This window comes from Cavia porcellus, unplaced genomic scaffold, assembly GCF_034190915.1.
Source record: "Cavia porcellus strain 051 isolate PalLab524CR breed Dunkin Hartley unplaced genomic scaffold, mCavPor4.1 scaffold_38, whole genome shotgun sequence".
Taxonomy (NCBI): Eukaryota; Metazoa; Chordata; class Mammalia; order Rodentia; family Caviidae; genus Cavia; species Cavia porcellus.
This window is the reverse complement of record NW_026947521.1, coordinates 7,763,690-7,784,608: the sequence shown is the minus strand read 5'-3', so window position 1 is coordinate 7,784,608 and position 20,919 is coordinate 7,763,690. Positions and strand designations below refer to the sequence as shown.

General features: G+C 46.4%; 1 protein-coding gene across 3 annotated transcripts in view; it reads right to left on the bottom strand.

Moving 5' to 3' along the window:
• Ca12 (carbonic anhydrase 12) overlaps positions 1-20,919 on the bottom strand; it is a 49,723-nt gene that overhangs the window by 19,923 nt on the left and 8,881 nt on the right. For 2 of the 3 annotated variants that reach the window (XM_063243548.1, XM_063243549.1), the window contains one exon: positions 4,407-4,488. The exons of the other annotated variant lie outside the window; for it this stretch is intronic. In XM_063243548.1, coding sequence (XP_063099618.1) covers positions 4,407-4,488 — 82 coding nt within the window. The remainder of the gene's footprint in view (positions 1-4,406; positions 4,489-20,919) is intronic. 3 annotated transcript variants of the gene reach the window in all.

Here is a 20,919-nt window from a genome sequence, read left to right as displayed (position 1 = left end):
ATGCAGGGTTCTCACTAGGGAGAAGTATGACAGTATATGAACTAATTATTAAATGTAATCGACAGACTGTCAGTGAGAAAGAATAGATTTAAAAGCCAAAATCCTCCAAGGCTCGAGCTTCTGCTAACTACCAGATAGTCATTCCTCTGGAAATGAAAACAAACATTCCATGTTCAGATAAGCTATTCTGCTCCCACAGGGAAAAAATCTTTAAAGAATGTAAAACTATCTTTAAAAGCTTATTTCCCATGGTAATTAAACCATGGTTGAGGTTTCTCCTGAAAAGCAAATAATCAGTGTGTTGAGTTTGAAAATAGTGCCCGGTGGCCTGTATCAGAGTTGGTATCAAACTTTGCCACCTGGGGCCCAATAGGATGGGGCGCAGGGTAGGATGGCATCTAGAATAAAGGGGAAAGAGACTCTTCCGGGGATCCTTCCCCCACAGACAATGGCACTGCTTCCCAATGTGAGGGGAGCCTGCCTCTATGGAATCTTGACCCCATGCATGTTTTCTAAATAGGAGAATTCATTTAGAATGGATAGAGTCAGAAATAATACTTGGGGGAAAAAATACATGGTGCTCTTGTTCATTTAAAGTGCTGTGAACAGTTGGTCCCAGGTTTAGTTTTTCCAGGGCTGGATACCCAGCAGGACTCTTATTAAATTTTCAGGCTGTCCAACTTTACATGTACCTTTTTGGAAACATTAGAGCCTCAAGGGATTTCAGAGTTCCAGGCTGACCTTTCCCTGGATACCAGTTTCCTTTCTTATGTGTGCTATAGCCATGGCCTCCAAGTGCCAGACTCAAACCAACTCGGCTACACCCAGATGATGGCCCAGGGAGAGGGGAGGCCGAGGAGACGCAAGCAGTCAGTCACTGAAGAGCCAAGGTGGAGAAAGATAATTACTCAGCCAGAAGCAGCTCTAGGGGCAGCGGGAAGCACAAATAAGCCACCATGAGACATGGTGCTAGCCAGGAGTCAGGAAGGAACACAGTATGGGTGGTAGGGCATTCCAAGTGAGGCTGCCAGCTTTTCTGTGCTCACAGCACTGCTTGGGCCCACTTTTTGGGTGGTAAAGCTTCAGTCAGGCACGAACAGAAAACTCAGGAAGTCAAGAGATGGAGCAATGAGACTTTTTACATATACACCTAAAAAGGAACTGGGTTAGAAGGGTTTTCTTTTCCAGAGTGGAAGTCCAAATGGGTTTTATTAAGAGGGTGCTTCTGTAGTGCTTACACAAGAATTCTCTCCAGCTTTCTAAGTCCAGGTTGTGAGCATGGTTGCATGCCTAACAGGATTTAGTAAATACTTTTAGAGAGCTTGAGAAAAGATTTCTGGGAGGAATAATTCTTTGTAATCATGCCCCAAATACTGTTTATTGGAAGATAGGACCAATAAACTGTTTATAGGAAGGTAGGGCCAAATGAGGGTACTTGGAGGGAGGAAAGACTAAGGATATTAAAGACAGAAAAGGCAATTTTGGTAAAATCTCCCTCAGAAAGAGAAGCAGCTCTAGGACTAGAAGAATTCAAAAAACAAGATTGCAGTGCTGGCTGTCCCACCATCTCCATGTAAGACCTCGAGCAGATCAGGTTTCCAGCAGAAGCCTCCACTGCCTGTGGCATATACGGGAGGGCTAAGCACTGTGATGTGTTTCAGGAGGTCCCTCGGGCTATCCACCTCTGAGATTTATTAGGTTGTCAGGACTAAGTGCCTTCACCCTCTGTGCCTGGTGAGTTTGAATGAGTTGAGAGTTGATCATGCCAAGGCAGCTCCTGTCCTGTGATGAGGTGCCCAGTGGAAATTGGCTTTAGGATTGAAGGCATGGGACCCTGGTACCCCTGGGCTGGTCGGGGAGTGGACAGAGCACTGTATCAGGAACCTGCCCCAGTCCTGGCCAGTGAGCACCTTGGGATCTAAAATCATAGTCTTTTCTATTCTTCCTCCTGTTTCTTCTTCATCCCCATTTGTCATGATCGCTATTATTGTTATTATTTTAGTAGTTTTGATCCTCAGAGCTGTAGACTCTGTGATATAAGCAAGATGGGAGTTGCCTTATAGATGAGCAGTTGCAAGTTAAATAATTTGTCCAAAGTTAGTACTTGGCTTACCAATAGTTACCTTGCTTGGCTCATAGAAGTTCTGTGTCTTTCTGTTTCATTACTGATCTAGAAGACTTTGTGCATCTGTTTATTCCCTCTCCTGTTTATTCCCTGTCCCTTGGAAGTGAGGACTCTGTCTGATTTGTCTCTGTATTTCCTACCATGCCTGGCATGGAGCAGGCCCTCACATATGGACCAGGTACTTATACTTGCTTTTTGCTTGTTCTTTTTAAGGAAGCAGGCGCTCACTTCAAATCCTTCATATATTATTTCCTTTCCAAAAAACAGGGAGAAAATGGGATTGTTTGCAAAGACTCAGAATGTATCCACCCAGCTTACTTGTAGGAGGACTGGTTCTGTCTGGGACCATTTGTGGAAAAGGTACCTGATTTCTGCTCTGGAGTCTGGGAGGTGGCCTGCCAGCCAGGTAGCTTCTTAGAGTCCTGCATATGATGGCTCTTGTCCCCTTCTCCAACAGCTGGGTACATTGTCAGAGCAACCTCCTATCTTTGTGGCTTGTAGGTTAGAGGTGCCATGGGACAGATACTAGGACAACCAATATCAAGGGTACAGCGGCAGACTCTGTCTGGTCCACGTGTGGCTTGTGGCCACAATAGGTCCAGCTCTGTTGGCAGCTACACCACTGCAGAATTTTAAACAAATTTCAGCTTTGATATGTGCCAAGGGCTTTGCTGCCAGGAAATCTTGTAAAGAATAACTTCTCAGAGCACTTGTTGACTCCCAGTGACTCTAAACACCTGGCTTTGCTTTCTTTGGGCTTTGATTTTACTTCTTAAATTGGCTGGCTTCTTCCCAGGAACATGACAAAGGAGATCATGTGTATCTCACTGTTTGTTTTCCCCCATAAAATCAAGATATTATTTCTTTCCAGTTCACGAATTTTCCTGCTCTAGCAAAAAGCACAGTAAATAGATTTCCTGTTTTGAAATGTAACAAGGGATTGTACAAGGCACAGTTTAAAATGTCTCGTGATTTCTAACTATGAATTACAAGGCTCTGGGGTGCAGGAGTTGTATTAGCCAAAGTCTAGCATCTTTTTTTAAAATTTCAACTGAATAGAGGAACGAAGTGAACCCTATATGATCCAGCTTGGACAATTTACGAGTCACGGCTAGTCATGCTTCCCTCTTCACCATCTACCTGGATAACTCTGAAACAAACCTAGCTATATTTCATCTGTGCATGCATCAGTATGTATTTCTAAAACATGACTAGATACAAAATCACAGTATCAATACTTTAGTATTATCGAACCCAGTCAGCATTTGCATTTTTCCAAATAGGTCATAACCTTTTACTATTTTATTTGTAGAATTTAGGGTTCAAGAACTGCAAACAGTTCATGTGTCAGTGCCCAGATTACTGTTGGTTGGTGCAGTGCCTCATCAGATTGTAACTGGATCCTGTGCCCACAACACTGAGAATTTCAGAGCCAGGCCAGTGGCTCTGGCCACAGTTGGCAGTGGAGTCCCAGATTTATAGCACCACCTCCACCCTGGGTGAGGCCTTCACAGTGTTTCTGCAGGTGACGCAGCCTCAGCTCTTCTCAGCTGCCACGCTCACTCTCCTGTTGTAACCAGACCGATCAGGTGGTGGCCCTGCTTCTGGCGCTGCCCACTGAAACACTCCCTTCCTCTCCAGCACATCTGCCCCGTCTCAACAAGACAAAGCAGAACGTGGATGTATTTCCTGGCCTCACAATGCGCAAACTGCCAAGGACTTCAAAGGCCTTTACACTCCTCCCAACCCATGCCCTGGCCAGGTCTGTTTCTTAGCCCCAGAAGAGGCCACACCTGTCAATCTGAACCAACATGCTTAGGTTAAAAATCTCCTTGAAATGCTTTCCTTTCTTCCCTTTCCAAGTCTCATCCATTTTTCAAAGTCTAGCTCAGGTCCTTCCACAGGTGTCCCAGTCCCTCTCCTCCAGGCACAACCAAGTCAGCCTACCCAGAGTTCCTGCAGTAGCACAGTGATTCAACCCTTCACTTGCCTGGCTCACCTCTAACTACTATCTCCCATTCCATTATGGGCACATAAGCCTATTCCAGATTAGAAGTCCGTTGACAAGGACACAGGAGATAGAAGAGAATAACCCTGAGAGACAGTGAGGGTGGAGGCCGATCCAGCAGGCAGAGGTCAAAATTAATCCCAGGCTGAAGGAGGCACCCAGGGAATTTTTGCTGAATGCTGCAGACCAACCACTGTAGCCTTCCTATAAATGAAATCCCATATAGTTTAAAAAACAAGGACTGGGGATTTAGCTAGAGGTTCAAGCACTTGCCTGGTAAGTGCGAAGTCATGAGTTTGATCCCTGGTACAAAACAAACAAACAACCCCACTCTGAAACCCTGGAACTCAGCAAGCTGCAAAGGAGAGCAGAGAAGAGTTAGCTATGCGAAGACATAAATGCCTCCCATTCTGAGATGTGTGTAGTACATCAAGGAGCCTAAAACAGTTAATGTGTATTCTAAAAAGGCAAATGCTCAGGTTTTTCTTAGTAGGCTGTCTTATTTTAAAATTTAATCACAGATATTTCAAAACAGGCATGCAATGGTGGTACATATTCATCTTTTCATGTCTACTCTTAGGTTCAGTCCTAATCCTTCTCCATCCATTTCCTCTCCCCTGGATTATTTAGAAGAAACTCTACTATTGCTTATGTATCACAAAAGATCAAGGTTTTTAAAAAAGCATAAGTTCACATGCAAAACTGTCCATTCCTTAATGTCACCAGATACTTTTTCAAATTTCCCTCATTGTCTCATAAATCTGTTTGAACAGTTTGTTTGAATGAATGTCCAAATCAGGTCTCTGTATGTGACTAGTTGATGTACCTTTAATTTTTTTATTAGAAATTTTCCCTCCCATCTTTCTCTAATACAGATGCTTAAGTCTGTACATACATGTAGACAGACTCAGCTTCGCCTCCAGCAAATAATTTATGCAAATAAATAAAGGATAATTTAATTTATGTTATAACCTGTTTGCAGACAAGGTATTGGGGTAAGTAAAAATTTTATGGATTAAGTAATTGCTTATATTTATACATCTAGTGTATATATATGTATTTTTTTGGTTCTGAGAATTGAATTCATGACCTTGGGCTAGCCAGGCAGGCACTGTGCTGCTGAGCTATATTCCTGGCCTTTAATACATATACTTTATATATTAATAATAAAAAATCAGTTCCTTTGAAAACAAGAAGTATATAATTGCTGATACAATTTAATTACTGTTTCTCACTGCATTCAGTATAGTCAAGATTTTAAAAATTAATGAAAATACATATCGTGAGTGACTTGTATAGAGTCTGATAGAGTTTGGACCAACTATAATAACAGCAAAAATGTGCATTATTTTCATTCAATCGAGGTTGGCCTCTGCGGCCTTTTTAGGTTGGTACCTCAGACCTGCCTGCGGCTCCCTAGAATTTCTTGGTGACCACACTGTCTTAGTTAGAAGCCCTTGGTCACTGTGTGAATGCTTCATGGCAGGCAGCTATTCCCTTTTGGTCTGGCAACCCAGTCACATCAGAACTTGCCCCAACGGGGAAAGTGTAGCGGTAAGGCAGACACATTCTAGATGTTGGCACATCTTACCAGTACAATAAAAGCTTTTGGTTAGTCCCTCAAAAGCAGTGAGTTTGTTTTCTACAGAGATCTGACCATAGTAAAACTGTGCCTTGTCTTGGCAGGTATATGGGTATTTATATGAAAGTGATCCAAGATTGTGTACCAATTTTGAATGCACAGCAATGAAAACTGAGTAGGGGAAAGTCTCTAAGAAATACTCTCTTTGAAGTGCTACTTAATTTTGAAGTTCATTAATTTCTTCAACAAATATGCCTTGAGTGTGTCAGGTACCTGATGCCATGGTGAATACAGTGGGGCACAAAACTGACCTTGTCTCTTGTTTTATGGAGCTCATACAGTAGGGAAGAGACTGATAATTACAAATGAGACAATAAATAAGCTGATACACAAAATAATAGCACAAAACTGTCCTTGTCTCTTGTTTTATGGAGCTTATACAGTAGGGAAGAGACTGATAATTACAAATGAGACAATAAGTAAGCTGATACACAAAATAATAGCAGTCTGCAAGGACTGAGGAAAACAGAGAGACCACTCTTAGGTGGTGTTAAGGGCAGGCTTCCTGGAGAAGGCCCTGTCAAAGTTGAGACTTAAAGGATGGAACAGAAATCCTACCAGTAACCGCAAGGAACAGCTTTCCAGGTGCTGGCGCCAGGGAGCTCTGAGGCTGTGCTACAGCTGATAGCTGGTGTGTTTCAGGAGTATGTGAGGCAGCAGATGGAGTGTGGGGCCCAGCTGGCTTCCCTGACCATTGCTGGACGCCCCTCCACCACACAGCGAAGCAGGAATCCTACAGCACCTGCTCATGTATGTTCCTCCACCTGCCGGAAAGTGTTGCTTGTAGGGAACTGGTGCCTGCTCATCTGGCCTGGTCCTGGAGTTGGAACCACAGAGAGCCCAGCTAAGCCACAGGAGCCTGTTCATAGGGGAAGGCAGCCTTCACATCTCCTCTGAATCCATCTCAGAACCATGCATCCTCAGGGTGTGGTTTGTCTATAGAAGCCATATTTTATACTTAATATATCCTTAAAATATATGTATAGCTCCTGCGGTTTATTTCAAAAATTGATTTAAAATTATATGGCTTCTCATAAATATCCATTGGGTTCAGCAGGTCAGGGGGATGGAGTTCCCATAGCATTCTCCTGGCTCAATTCGGATCCCTGAGTCACAGTCTCCTGACTCTGCCTGTCTTCCTCCCTTCCCCCAGGAAGCAGAGGCAGAGCCCTGAAGCCCTAGAATCTGCCCAGATGGGAAGAGGCCCCAGGGCTGTTGGTTAATTATTGATGGGTGAGGTCTTACGGTCATACTATTTACAAACAGAGGTCAAGGTATCATACTGGCACCAGAGCTTTTCCTCTGTTAATGTTACAAGTGACTCAGGCCTGGGCCCCTGCAAGAAGCCAGGACATAACAGTTAGGGTTAGAAAGCTTGAAGTGCACTGCCAGGCCTCCTCCTTGTCCTTGCGTTTTATATTACAGATCAATTAAATTGGATGAGTTTTCTAAAGATGCTTTATATCAAGATTTTCTCTTTAACATTTCAGTTGTTTGTGCCATCATTTCTGGCTCAGCCTCAGTGAAGGGGGCCAGGGTGCAGGCAGAGAAGGGGAACCCAGTGCAGAGGTCTCCTCTGCCTCTAGGAAGCTCTTCCCCTCCACCCTCCTGTGTCCTCTTCCCAGGAACCCTCTCCAGCATTGCTGGGGCAGGGGCAGGGACTCCTCAGGCAGGGACACTCTGGCCTCCAGACCTTCCTAGGAAAAAAGTGTTTATAAGGAGAGGATGAATCTCCAGACTGCCAGAGGTTTGCTTTGCTACTCCATCTCAGCTATTCTCTTGGGTCCTCATGCATGACCTGTTGCCTTGCAGGCTGCTCCTCATGGAGAAGCATGGCCCACCTCCTGGACTGTTATGTGCCTGCTCCCCCTGTCCCTTTTTTTCCAGTGAACAGGATGGCGTGCATTCTGCAGAGTACCAACTCACTTCTCAAGGTGCTTCCTTCCCTCTCCTCTGTGCTCTTAGAGCCCTAGGTGTTCTCTCCCTGCAGCCAACATTTACCATCATAATACTTAGTCCTTTTACCTCAGTGGTCTAGTAGTTCTCACAAAGTCTGGTCCCCAGACAAGTGTCATAGTTATCATCCAGGAACTCATTAGAAATGCAGATTCTCAGGCCCAACCCAGACCTGTTGAACCAGATTGTGGGAACGATGCCTAGCATCTGTCTTTGAACTCAGGTGCTCTGTGCCTGCTCCCAACTGAGGGCTGAGAATACTGTGCCTGATGGCAGCCTGCTCTGTTCACTCTTATATGTATGATTGCTGCTTCTGAGGCTGGCACTCTGAACGCTCAGCAAATGCTTCTTGCACTAAGTGACAAAAGCAACAAGCTGTGAACAAGTTAAACAAGTTGCTAATATGGTAACAGCCTTGCCCCAAGAAATGGTGCTTCTTCTTATCTGTTTTGTCTCATTGACAAAGGAATTGTTCTACATGGAAAAATGCCGAGTCTATAACTGAGCTCTGTGGCCGGGGCACTGGCTGTCTCTTACGGTGTTAAAAATAGGGGGCTCCCAATTAGGCGAGGACCAGTAACCTCTGATCAGAAAGGATTGAAGAGACCACAGTTTAATGCATGGTTACGTGTGTGACATAGCTTACATATTCCACAGTCTCTTACAAGAGAAATGCAAAGTATAAATAAAAGTAAAATAAAAGATAGATCATTGGGACCAAGCGATGCAGGAATTAGGAGAGGAGGGGAAGGGAATTAAGAAAGACTTAAGACGTGCTATGTATCTGTGCTAATTCTGCCTGATGAATATAGTCATTATGAGCTGCAAACATGTACTAACACAATGCCCCTAAAATATATGTTTGGGGTAATTTTAGTGACAGCTGGGAATGTTAATTTCCTTTCTTATCCTGTTTACATAACTCAGATCACTTCCTTAACCTTTTTATAAAAAACTGTGGCAAAATATGTAAAAGACAGCTTTTTCTCTCCACCATAGATTGCTTGTAGAACCACAAACATAGTTTGGTTGTTCCTCAAGTTAAACAGAAAATCAGCATGTGACCCTGAGCAAGTCTAGTCCCATGTATATGCCCAAAAGAATGGAAAGCAGGGACTCAGATATTTTGTATACTATGTTCCTGACCACATCATTCATATTAACCAGTAGTAAGAACCCATGTCCATTAACACATGAATAGATAAGCAAAATGAGGTGTCATTAACAGACAATTCAGCCAGTCAGCTGTAAAAAGGGATTCTTTTTAAAAAATGCACAACTTTTTGTCTAACCATCTGACCCATTGTGCTTGAGAATGATAAGATTGTGATGTAACAGACAAAGAAAGCAAAAAGAGAGCCCTCTATTGTGGACACAGGAAGGCTGCAAAAGAGAAGCAAGCACTGTTGGGTGGGAACAAAGAAGTGGAAGGACTTTTATCAGGTCTGGCTGGGGGAGGAGTTCGGAGGGGCACAATGACACAGAACGGCTGATTTGAAGGAGCTTGTGTCTGCACAAAGCAGGAAGCAGAAGGATTTACTAGGCGCTGAGGGTAAAGTGCTTTGTGGAGTCTTGGTATTGGAGAGGGCTTGGTGCATGTGCAAAAAGGGAGCGGGAGGTTTATTTCTGGAACTAGACGGAGAATGTGGAAGTTACTCTTGGAGAGGAGTCACTTCTCTGGGGCAAGTACCCAGTTGGGCGGATGTCATGTTAGAGATTGCTGAGCCTTGGGCTGGCAGGCTCTATCAGAGAACAGGTGATCTAGGCCTCCATGGTTTTGCAATGGCCAGACATAGGGCAGGTGACGGCTGGACACTAAGAGGCTGAGGAAGTTCACTGCCTGGTTTGGCCCAGAATGGTGGTGGCCACACTTGACTGTGCACTGGAGTGTTCTGGGGGCTAAGATGCCATCTCAGACTTTGGGAAGCCCATAAAGCTGGTATTTGAGATCTGTACACCACGGTTGAGACCACTGGGCTAGAGTACTGCTACTCCACCCGGGCTGCACACTGTACTCTCAAGGACTTCCAGATTTACCCTGGACCCAGCCCTTGAAACAGGGCTTCACTGGCCTTGAAGGGAGGTGCTGAAAAGCTTCCTAGAAGATCCTAAGGAGTAGCTGAAGTCGAAAAGATGCAAAGCCCTCATCTGATCAGCAGTCTTTGGTTAGAGCCAGGCCAGGCTGCTACTTCACTTTTAGCTAAAACATAAATACACCATCAGTGCAGGCACAGTGGTGTGGAGCCAGCACCACTGCCTGGTTCCAGAACATTTCAACACCTCCAGAGGAATTTCAAACCCCAGTAAGTGGTCACTCTGCATTCCCGCTCCTTGCGGCCCCTGGCAACCTCCAGTCTACTGTTTGTCTCTACAGAGCTGCCTACGGTGAGCATTTCATGTAAACAGAGTTATAGTATGTGGTCTTGTGCTGGCTTCTTTCACCTGACACCATGTTCTCAAGGTTCATCCCTGTTAAAGGTTGTGTTTAGACTTTACTCCTCTTTATGGCTGCATAATATGCCATTCTGTGGATGTACAAATGTTTATCCACTCATAGACTTGCATTTTATGCTAATTTAAACATCTGACTCCAGCAGTTCTCAAACTAGGCATAGTGGTGCATGCCGGTAATCCCAGCACTCAGGAGGATGAGGCAGAAGGATTGCCATGAGTTCAAAGCCATAAGTGAGCTCAAGGCCAGCCTGAACTACTTAATGGCACCCTGTCTCAAAAAACAAACCAAAAAATTGCAATCTGCTCTCTTATACAAAATGGTTCTCCTGGGTGAAATAAAACATTGGTGTTTCTCTTGAGTGGGTTTTAGAAAATAATCTGTGGGTAGAGCTGGGAAGCAGCTGGCAGGAAAAGAAGATGAGAATACACGGCCTGGTTTTACAGGAGGCAAGAGCTTCGGGTCATCCCAGCTATGAGTTGTGACAGGTTTCTCAGTAGAAAGGGGAAAACTTCAAATAATCCTGATAATAAAGGCACATTCCATGCAAGGTGACATACATTGAGGCCTCTGGCACGGAAGAAAAACAGGTGGGAAGGATGTGCGGTGGGCAGAGGCCCCTGTGCCAGGCTGCTTCTCTGCCAGGAGACTGCAGAACGTCACAGGGGCTTCTCATCTTGGGTGCAGCTGTGTGTCCCACTAATGGGGAGCTGCCCCATGCCCCCACTTTCCCCCTCAGCACTCAGTTGCACGGGGAGGCTCTGGGGAGGCGCCAGGGTACCTGGTGTTCAGACAGCAGGGCAGGGAAAATCTGGATCTCTGAATTGACTGGACATTCAGTGTCTACCTGGGCCAGGTCCCCACTTCCGCTCCTGGTCTGGTTTCTCCCCTGCTTGTGGCCAGCATCTCACAGCGATCGTCTTGTGTGCTCACTTCTGCACTTCCCCTCATTCAGACCTCGGCGCTCTGCCATGCTGACTGGCATCCCACTGAAGGTGAGCAGTGCCTCCACCTTCTTTCCTCACAGCGCTGGGCCAGCAGGTGCTCTGCTTACCCCGGCCTGTCACTCAAAGCCTGTTCTCTGTTGTCCGAGTTGCCTGCCCATTTCTCCTGCCCCTACTGTTAGGCATACTGTGGTTTTACCATCGCTTCTTTTTTCCTTTTGTACATTGCCCCATTACCCCAGGATGGGTGTTCCCTCCCTTGGTCCCTGCATTCTGCACTACTGCCTGTTGGACACACATGGCATAGCTCATGCATTCCTGAGATCAGACATGACTGGAAAGGGCAAACAAATCATTCTGAAAAAAGAATAGTCAGCTGGTGATGTGTACCTGTAATCCCAGCACTCAGGAGGCTAAGGTAGGAGATCCCTGCAAGTTCAAGGCTAACCTGAACTACATAATGAGGCCTTATCTCAAAAAACCAGAAAACCAAAACAATTAACAACAACAACCCTCAGTATCTGTGCTTTCTCATCTTTGTTCCAGAACCTCCTCTATCTGCTCTGTCTCAGTTGGTGCTACCACTTCACCCCAAAGACCTGAGATTCACAGTCCACTCTGTCCTCTCCTCTCCTTCAGCCACTACTTCCACACACTAAGGCACTGACACCTAACAGTTTTATCCTTTTTTAAAAGGTGTCATTAAAAAAAATTGTACTTTGGAAAATATAAATGTGTAGAAAATTCATCAGAACAGCACAGTGAATTCTCATGTACCCTTTACCTGATCACCAACAAACATTTCACTGCATTTCTGTCTCTATTATTATTTCTAAATAATTTGAAAGTTACAAACAAGATGCCCTGTCAAATTTAAATACTTTAGAGCTGAGCGTGGTGACTCATGCCTGTAATCCCAGCCCTCAGGAGGCTGAGGCAGGAAGATCACTGTGAGTTCCAGACCAGCCTGGGCTGGAAAGTGAGCTCAAGGCCAGCCTGAACTGCATAGCTAGACCCTGTTTCAAAAAGACAAATAAATACTTTAATATGTATCTCCTGAGAACAAGGACATTATCTTACATAACTACAATATAATGATCAAAATCAGAAACTTTAATAATCTAATAATGTTGGGACAGGGATGTGGTTCAGTGGCAGAGCCTGCCTGGCAAACGCAAGGTCCTGAGTTTGATTCCCAGTACTAAAACAAAACAAAAAGAAAAGCAGAATAATGTTATGTAAAATTAGTATTCAAATCTCTATGCCCAGTCTCAAGTTTTCCCCACAAGTTACCCTTCACTTATAAAGGAGACAAGGGCAATGTCACAATGGAGAAAGCTATCCGATGCCACCTTAACCATGTGATCAACAGTCACGGGAGCAGTCTCAGTGTATGGCTCCTGTGGAGATGCATGCTGTCAACACCACCTTATTTTCGTGGTACTCCTGCCAGAGGAGCCTGACTCTCATCATGAGAAAACTCGATCAACCTGATCCGAGGGACCCTCACAAGATCTAGACACTGCTTATCAGGTGTGCACATTTCAGAAATGCCAAGGCACAGAGGTCTAAGGAGCCAGCACAAATGAATACAGCCACCTACCTAATCGAACCCTGGATCCAAAAACATTCTCCTGGGGAGAGTGTGATGATTGTTTTAAACTCAACTTCCCCTCTCCCCTCTGGCACAGCTTCTCTTTAAGACCCAAGGCTCCATATCTGTGTCCTTCCTGTGTCCCCGGTCACCCTCCACCCTGTCTAAAATAGAAAGGTTAAAGATTTTATTCTGCTTGCAGGCTGACAGATGAGTCTGCCTGTGTTTCAAGGGCACTGGTGGAAGACATGAGACTCCTGGATGAGAGACAAGGGAAAACTCAACACTAACTGCAGTAGCTAGAGCAACACCAGGCTCGTTTTCCAGGTTCGGTTGCCTGGTGAGGTCTGCCCCTGCAGATTGGTCAGCATGATGGCTGAGGGACAAGAAACTTAAGAATAGTTTTTTTTACAAGGGGCACTTAGCAAACCTACCCAAGATGTGCCCCCTGGGGAATACACTGTCTTTATTACACTGGCAATAACCTAATCTGCTCTCTGTCTTGAGGGAATATTATCTCTAGCTTCCAAGACTCCTTGCTATATAAATTCCTTAAGAGCAAAGTCTGGGATGACAGCTGTCAGCCCCTCTGCTCACAGGCACGCTGAAACATAAAAGACCGAACTGTTTCCCAGCACCAGCTGCTACCCTCCTGACCCCATTACTGCTCTGGTCTGGTTTGGAGATTCTCTTGCCTGCAATAGAAAGCCATCCTCATCCCTAAAACACATGCTATTCTTGTACAATACATGCGCGTAGTCTCCTTGTCCTGCCTTTCAAGAATTAGATCCTCAGGCAGGCCTTAGCTGGCAGCCACCTTGCCCCCACATGGAGGTTATTTGTCCTCTCTGTGTTCTACAGCACCAGGGTACCTTATCATAGCATTGATTTCTGCCTCCTTAATACCTGCCTTCTCCTCTACCACATCCCTTTGAAGGCAAGGTTATGTCTCTGATCTCCTGTGAGCAACCCACGAAAAGGATCATTCAGCGCTTGTGGGAAGAATAAGTCTATCAGTGAATGGACTGTCCATGTAAAGCTGCCAGTCGTTTCTTCCTTGGCTCCAGGTGGCTGTGAAAATGATGAGGCTGGAAGGCTTGTATGGGGGCTTACTGGTGGGTCTGACTTTTCTCTCGCTGAGTCAAAATACCTGACGCCCAACATGAATGAAGGAAAGGTTTATTTCTTACAATTCTTGGAGGTTTCAGTCCATACTCAGTTGGTTCCAAAGCAGGGTGGCATGCCGGGGCAGCCATTCATGGCCACTGCAAACAGCAAGAGTGAACAGAGCAAAAGTGGAAAGACATGCCTTTTTCCTACCCTTACACTGTGTGCCAGCTCCACCCCTGGGTGGGTGCAGCACTCACACCACCAATCTCAGCACCAGATAGCAAACCAATCATGAACTCCAGACTCAGCCATGTCCATGACTGCATGAGGCTTGTGGGGGACATCTGAACACGAAGCATGACAGGGTGGGTTGTAGGCGTGGTCACACTGTAGAGAAGCTGTCCTTCATTGCACAGACTGGAGGTGGGCAGTCCCCAGCACTCCAGGGGAAGTACAGCCCCAGCTGCAGAACCCCAGCCCAGGTGCTTGCAGCCAAGGTACCTGATGTGCCTAGTGAGTCAGTGATCCAAATCAGATCTATCTTTAGCAGGTCTGTGCCCTGCACAGAACACTGTCTTCCTAACTACGCATTTAAACTGTCTGGGATGGGATTATTATTGCCTCACGATGTTATTTCAGACTAAGCCAAGTGGTTTTCAGGAGGGGCAATTGTGCCCTTCAGGGGGCATGTGGCAATGGCTGGAGGCACTCTGGGCACCACATTGCTGGAATTAGGGGAATGCTGTTAGCATCCAGCAGTAGAGACCACAAAGGCTGTTAAACGTGCCTCAGTGCATAGGATACCCCCACCCCAAAGAAATAGCCTGTTTCAAACATCAGCAGTAGAGAGGCCTGGAAGTCCTGTGGGGCCTCACTGGCCCTGCGGAAGAAGCACCAGCTAATATTTACAGAGAAGTTTGCTTCCAGAATTGGATGCTCACAGGCATCTCGAGCCAAAAAAGAGAGTGAGGGCCCAGCTTTGGAGAAGAGAACATAGTGGGAAAGGGGAGCTCCAGCCCGCGAGTGTTTGACCCCCCTAGGATGGTACTGTCCCGTGCTGTCTGAGGAGGCAGGATATGATCCTGGAGCACTGATAACAGACACACCCATTTCCTTTTGTGGTTGTAATCACCTTGCGTTAACCTAGGCTCTCAAACAGATTTTGTTAAGCTCCAAAACTACCATTTCATGAGCACTTATTATGTGCTTGGTGGGCAGATTTCTTTTATAGAAGTTGGCAGACTTATTCTATGAAACATCTTAAGTCTTTTAAGTCTGAAAGTTGCACAGTCTCTGTTACTGCCCAATTATCCACAAACAATATGCAAACCAGTGAGCATAGCTGTGTGCCAGTGCAGTTTTACTTTTTTTTTTTTTTTTTCTTTTGTCTTTTTCTTTTTTATCGGTACTGGGGATTGAACTCACGACCAACACTTGTAAGGCAGGCGTTTATGCCGCTGAGCTAAATCCCCAGTCCCCCCTCCCCCTGCCTTTTTTTTTTTTAGTGCTGTTTTACTTTTAAGCATGGTGGGCTGGATTTGGCCTGTGGACCTCCGTTACTTCCCTCAGCATGATAACCCTATGACACAGATAACTGTGCTCTCACTTAACAGATAACTTGCACAAAATCACAGTCAGTGAGGCGCCAGGCTGAGCTGTGAACCATGAGCGTTCCTGTCTTCCCCGCAGCAGCCGCTCAACACACTCCAGAGTGTCTGGAGCCAGGCGGTGGACAGGAGGAGGTGAGCAGCACCCAGCATTAGGGACTGAGCAGTGTTCCAGAGCTGGAAAGAAGCAACCACGGAGGGACTGTGGCTTTGCAAGCAAACCCTTGGACTGGCCCTGGGCAGTCTGGAAATAAGGAACAGCGCAGATCAGATAAAGACCTGATCTTTTTGCATTTCTCAGGACAGAACACAAACTGAAGGAAGACTGACCTGTGAACCACAGCCTGTCCTGAGTGTCCTGATGCAGTTTTCACAGTGAGAAGTCCTTGGTGCTCGCTAGCCTAACACGCTCTTGCTTTATGTAAAGCAACTCCCTTGGTCTTGCCTTATAATGAGAAAACTGGCTTTTTAATGGCTTTTCTCACACTGGAAGACTTTCATAGGGGCTACTTCTGACCACCTCTTTTCCAGAGAGGTGTAAAGCCAGTGGGAAGGTCAAGGGTTTGCAACCATCCGGTCTCTCTGTCACTCACAGCACTGAGGCTGAGCAGCTGTGAGACCCAGGCCACGTTTCTGACTCTGGCGCTTCACTGACAGATGAAAGTAGTTCAGCTGTGTCCCAGGGCCCAGCGAGAAGCTGAGGTCACAGCAAAGAGCTTCGTTGGCCAAGGTGGGTGTCCCTTTATGCCTCCAGGCTTCTCCAAGCTGGACAGTCTCCGTTCTTCCTTTGTCTTCACCTTGGGGCTGCTGCTCAACTTCTACAGCAAGCCAGCTTCTCCCCTTCACTTCACTGGGGAAGAATTTGGGGTTCCCTGGGTGTCTCCTGTTGCTCTTAATGAGACACATGGCAATGCGGCATCCTGCTCAGAAATCTTGCCAGCCCAGGCAAGTGTCACCTTCTCGCTGCTGCCTTCTCTGGGTCTCAGAACCCCAAATAAACACAGAGATAAACTGCTCTTTCCTCATTTGCTGACAGCTGCCTGCTAAGCACCTCCCTTGGACCAGGCCATAAGAACCTGCCGGTGTGACCCTGGGATGGGACAGTGGCACCCAACACTGCCCTGGAACATTGCTAAGCACCAGCTCAAAAAGCCATTGAGGGAAAACTCCCCAGCAGCCATCTGACAAGTCATTAAGGAGGCACTTGGTATTAACCCAAACACACCCTCCTTCATGGGGCAGTTATGTGAAAGGGTAGTATTCAGTTCCTGCAGGTCTCAGTGTTTTTCCCAGAGCATAATGAATTCTCTAACCAAACATCCTTGAACAGGCAGAGATAGGGGCCTGGCTCTGTCACCTTCAGTGAGGGACAAGTTACACTCAAAGCTGTGCCATGAGTGGAGACTCATATCTGTAATCCTAGCACTCTGGGAGGCTGAGGCAGGAGGATTGCAACTTTGAGCCCAGCCAGGCGATCTTAGCAGCTTAGCAAGACTCTTTCTCAAGATAAAAAAATAATGAAAGAGCCAGGGATATACCTCAGTGTGAAGGCTGCAGTCCCACAGAATAAACATAAATATAAAGAGACTGGAGACATAAAAATAAAGAGACTGGAGACAGGAAGTACCAAGAGAAATGTGTTAAGAAACATATTATGTGCAACTCCCACACCACAGGAGGGGCTCTGAGCTAACCATGAGGGACAGAGGTGTGAAGGCATGAGGAGAGACGTGACCCGGAACACAGCTCATCGTGCACACAGGCGTTTCCCTGCCACCTGTCTCCGCAGCCTGGCTCCCTCTGGCCCTGCTTCCTGCCACACAGACTGGGCCCATGCATCCAACCCAGTTCTTGCATCCGGCCTCCACTCTGGCCTCCCCTTCAGTGAGCCCCATCCCCTCTAGTCACCTCCTAAGTGCCTCCCTGAGGGCACTGGGTCAGTGCGGTGATCCTGATGTCTCCCAGGCTGTGCACTGGTTTTTTTTTTCCTAGCAACCACATGGTCTTTTGTCCACATTTCCACAACCATGTTACAAAGACCTGTAGTAAACGTTTGTTCATGTCAGCAGGTATTAAAGTCTATTGTGCTTCTCAACCATCAAGGAAAAGATTATACAGGGTGTAATCTGTCTCCGCCTAATCTGCATGTTTACTTTTTCTTTTTAATCTCTGTATTTACTCGGCATGATACATCATGTAGGGGGCAGGTGCTTGGCATAAAGTGAGCATTGCTGAATGACTGAGGAAGCATATCAGCCGGGCATCAGGAGCCTCAGTTCTGGGCCTGCTCCTGCTATGTGGTCTAGTCCCTTGATGGCCCTGTCAGTGGATAGGGCAGCACCTGGCTCTGGGTCCCCTCCCAGGGCTCTTGGGTAATAACGGCAGCTGGCTGCCCACTGAATACCCTGTGTGCCAGCCAGGCTGTCACTGCAGGCAGGCTACACCAGCCATTCGCAATGTTGGGTGTCTGCGTTTCTGGGTGAATTATACCAACAAGTCGGGGCCCCTCCCCTGCCTCCTGCTCCACCTTGCTGTACAGCCTCCCTTCCCAGCATCCCTGGGGTCTCCTCTTACCAGTGTTCCCTAACTCCACGCTGCAGTTGAGGGTACCCTCTCAGCCCCTCTGCCTCCACTGACAGCCTCAGGCTCTGGCCCTGGCCTGACCCCCAGTCCCTTGCTTGGTGAACCCAGAACATACCAGTCTCCTGCCTGGCCACTGCATGGTGGTCTCTTTGTCTCCAAGGCCCTATCACCCTTGCCCTCTGCCTGGCAAGTTTGCACATGTCCTTCAGAACTCAGCTTGGACACCTCTTCCTTCTGCAGGAACTGTCTCTGTTCTTTCACCAACATCCTCCGTGGTGTAAGGCCCTGCTCACCTGCTGTCTTCCCCAGAATCTCAGTCCCACATTGACAAGAACCAGCCTTCTCATCAGTCCCCTGACACCAGCACTGGTCTATTTCCTTGGTCCAGTGTTTGGTACTTAGTATTTGTGTAGTTGGGGATTGAGTTCAGTAGCATAAGCACCAGTCTGGCAAGCACAAGGTCGTGAATTTGATCCCAGGACCCAAAAAACAAAAAGCAAATAGGTATTTGTGCAATGCATATGAACAAATTATCTCAGGTGAATTTAAAACTGGCTTTTACATCTTTCATTGGTTAAAATAGCAAATGGGAAAATGTTAACTATTTCATTCATCTATTCACTTATTAAAAAGTTTATTAAACACAAATAGTCTGCCAGGTGTGGTGGCACATGCATGTAACCTCAGTACTCAAGAGGCTGAGGGAGGAGGCTTGCTGCAAGTTCGAGGACAGCCTGGCCTACGTAGAGTTCAAAGCTAGCCTGAACTACATTGTAAGACCCTGACTCAAAAAATACAACACATAAAACATACAAAAACACAGAAAAAACCCAAAAACCAAATAGCCAAGAATTTTGATAGCATGCTAATTTATTAAAAACAAACAAAAATAGACAGTTTTTCAAGTTGGAGCTACCAGTTTACAACTGGATCTTCTGGTGACCAAAGCCAAAAGGGGAAGCAGTGATCTGTACAGCTGTCTCAGGCTTACTACAGAACACCTTTGCTCTGCACCCTTGAGTGCCAGCTTTTTTCCTTTCTCCGATTCTCATGAAGGTCCCAGGAGACAGAGAACCATTTGGCAAAATTTTGTTTTTTGTTTGCAGACTCTGCATCAGAGATAAACACAACCGCAATCATCTTTCCCAAAACCATAGAACAAATTAAGTACCTTTTGAACTTCTGGAAACTAAAACAGCCCCTAAATCACCTTGTTGTAAATACTTGCAATGCTGGCCCAGGACTACCAAAAAGCATATATGAGCTATGAACTGACGGAAACTTGGGAAAATGTACAGTGCAAGGTCATTCCTGTGTCTGTCAGACAGGGTGTGTTGCAACAATTTTTACATCTTTCTGCCTTGTTTGTTTTCACTATTTGTTGAAGTTAATCATTTCATCCCTTTTTTGTGTGCTCCTAGCATCCAGAACAGTCTTTCTGATTATCTGTAATACAGCTATTATTTTATAGCTTCTAGCTGCCACTGAATATAAAATCTATTCCAATTTTAGAGATGCTAAGATGTGGGGGAAATGTGCATTTTAGAACCAATAGAATTAGGTCTCCGGCAGAGAAAGTGCTGTCTCTCCCAGTTGTGTGACCTCCTGGAAGCCTGGTGAGGGCTCCCGTGGTTCTGCAGTGGAACCCACAGCTGTAGCCCTGGGGTGACCTACACAGTAAAACAGAGGAGACCAGCCTGCAAAGACAGCCTCTCAGGGTTAGGGTGTGTGCAGCAGAGTGTCCTAGTGGCCCGAGCCCGAGTTTCTTCCCAGGCACAGGCCTCCATTTCTGACCCTTAAGCCCTGGCTCCGCCCCTCCGCCTGGACAGGGAACAGAAGGTGTGCCTGCCCTCTACAAGCTCAGCTTCATGGCCAGGGTAGCCATGGTCATGGCCGCAAGGCACCAGGAGATCATATCCCGTTTCACCCTGCTCTAGGAGACAGCTAGAAAGAATATTCTGACTCATGGGGCTCTTGGGATAAGAGCTTAGATACAGCCCTTCTGTTTTGTTCAATCCTTTTCTTCCCCAGAAAGGAAATGAACTTTGTTTATTCAGAATATAAAAGGAGTATCTTCAGGCTGCATAAACTCCCAGTTCAGAAAAGTCTGAGGAAGCCAAGCCTTTCCTAATAATAACAGGATACCCCATCTATGGAACTCCAGCTTCCCGAGGTGTCCTCTCACATATTAGCTAAATTAGATGGCGCTAGAGTTCTGGGTGGCAAAGCAAAGAAAATGGCAATTAGGTTATGCTCACCTCTGCCTGCGGGTTGCCCTGTTTGATTCCTACCCCTGTGAAAGCCAGATGCTTTTCCACCTTGAGCACACACCAGGGCTCACTCACAGGACTGCTGGTTCAGAGACAGGCCTGGGCTGGGGCTGGGAATTAGCACTGCTAGCAACCACACATGGAGCCACGGTGATGCTGATGGTGCTGACCCAGGACCACACTCTGAGAACCAATAAGGCAGATACTATTACACTGTGTGGCTAAGGAAATGAAGCTCAGAGAGGTCAAGTTACTTTTCTTAGACTGTTCAGCCAGAATGCCTTCTAGTTTGTCTAGTTCTGCGGTCTCTACACTTTCACTTCCTCTTCTGGGTTTCCTGCCTCACCCCACTCTCCACCTCCCCAGTATAGGAATCAACGCGTGCATCACATCCTTCTTACAATGCTCAGCTGGCAAGGCCAGCTTTGTATAGGAACAGGCAGGCGTTTTGCCCGCCACAGTTCAAGATCCTCCAATATACACAAACACCTCAGTTTTGCAACTCAGGAAAGATGAAAAATAATTCCTAGCGAGCAGACCACACCAAGCAGACCCTAGATGTCACAACTCCAGATAGAAGTAAGGGAACCATAGCCCAGATTAAGTAAGTGATGCGAAGTGCTCGCCC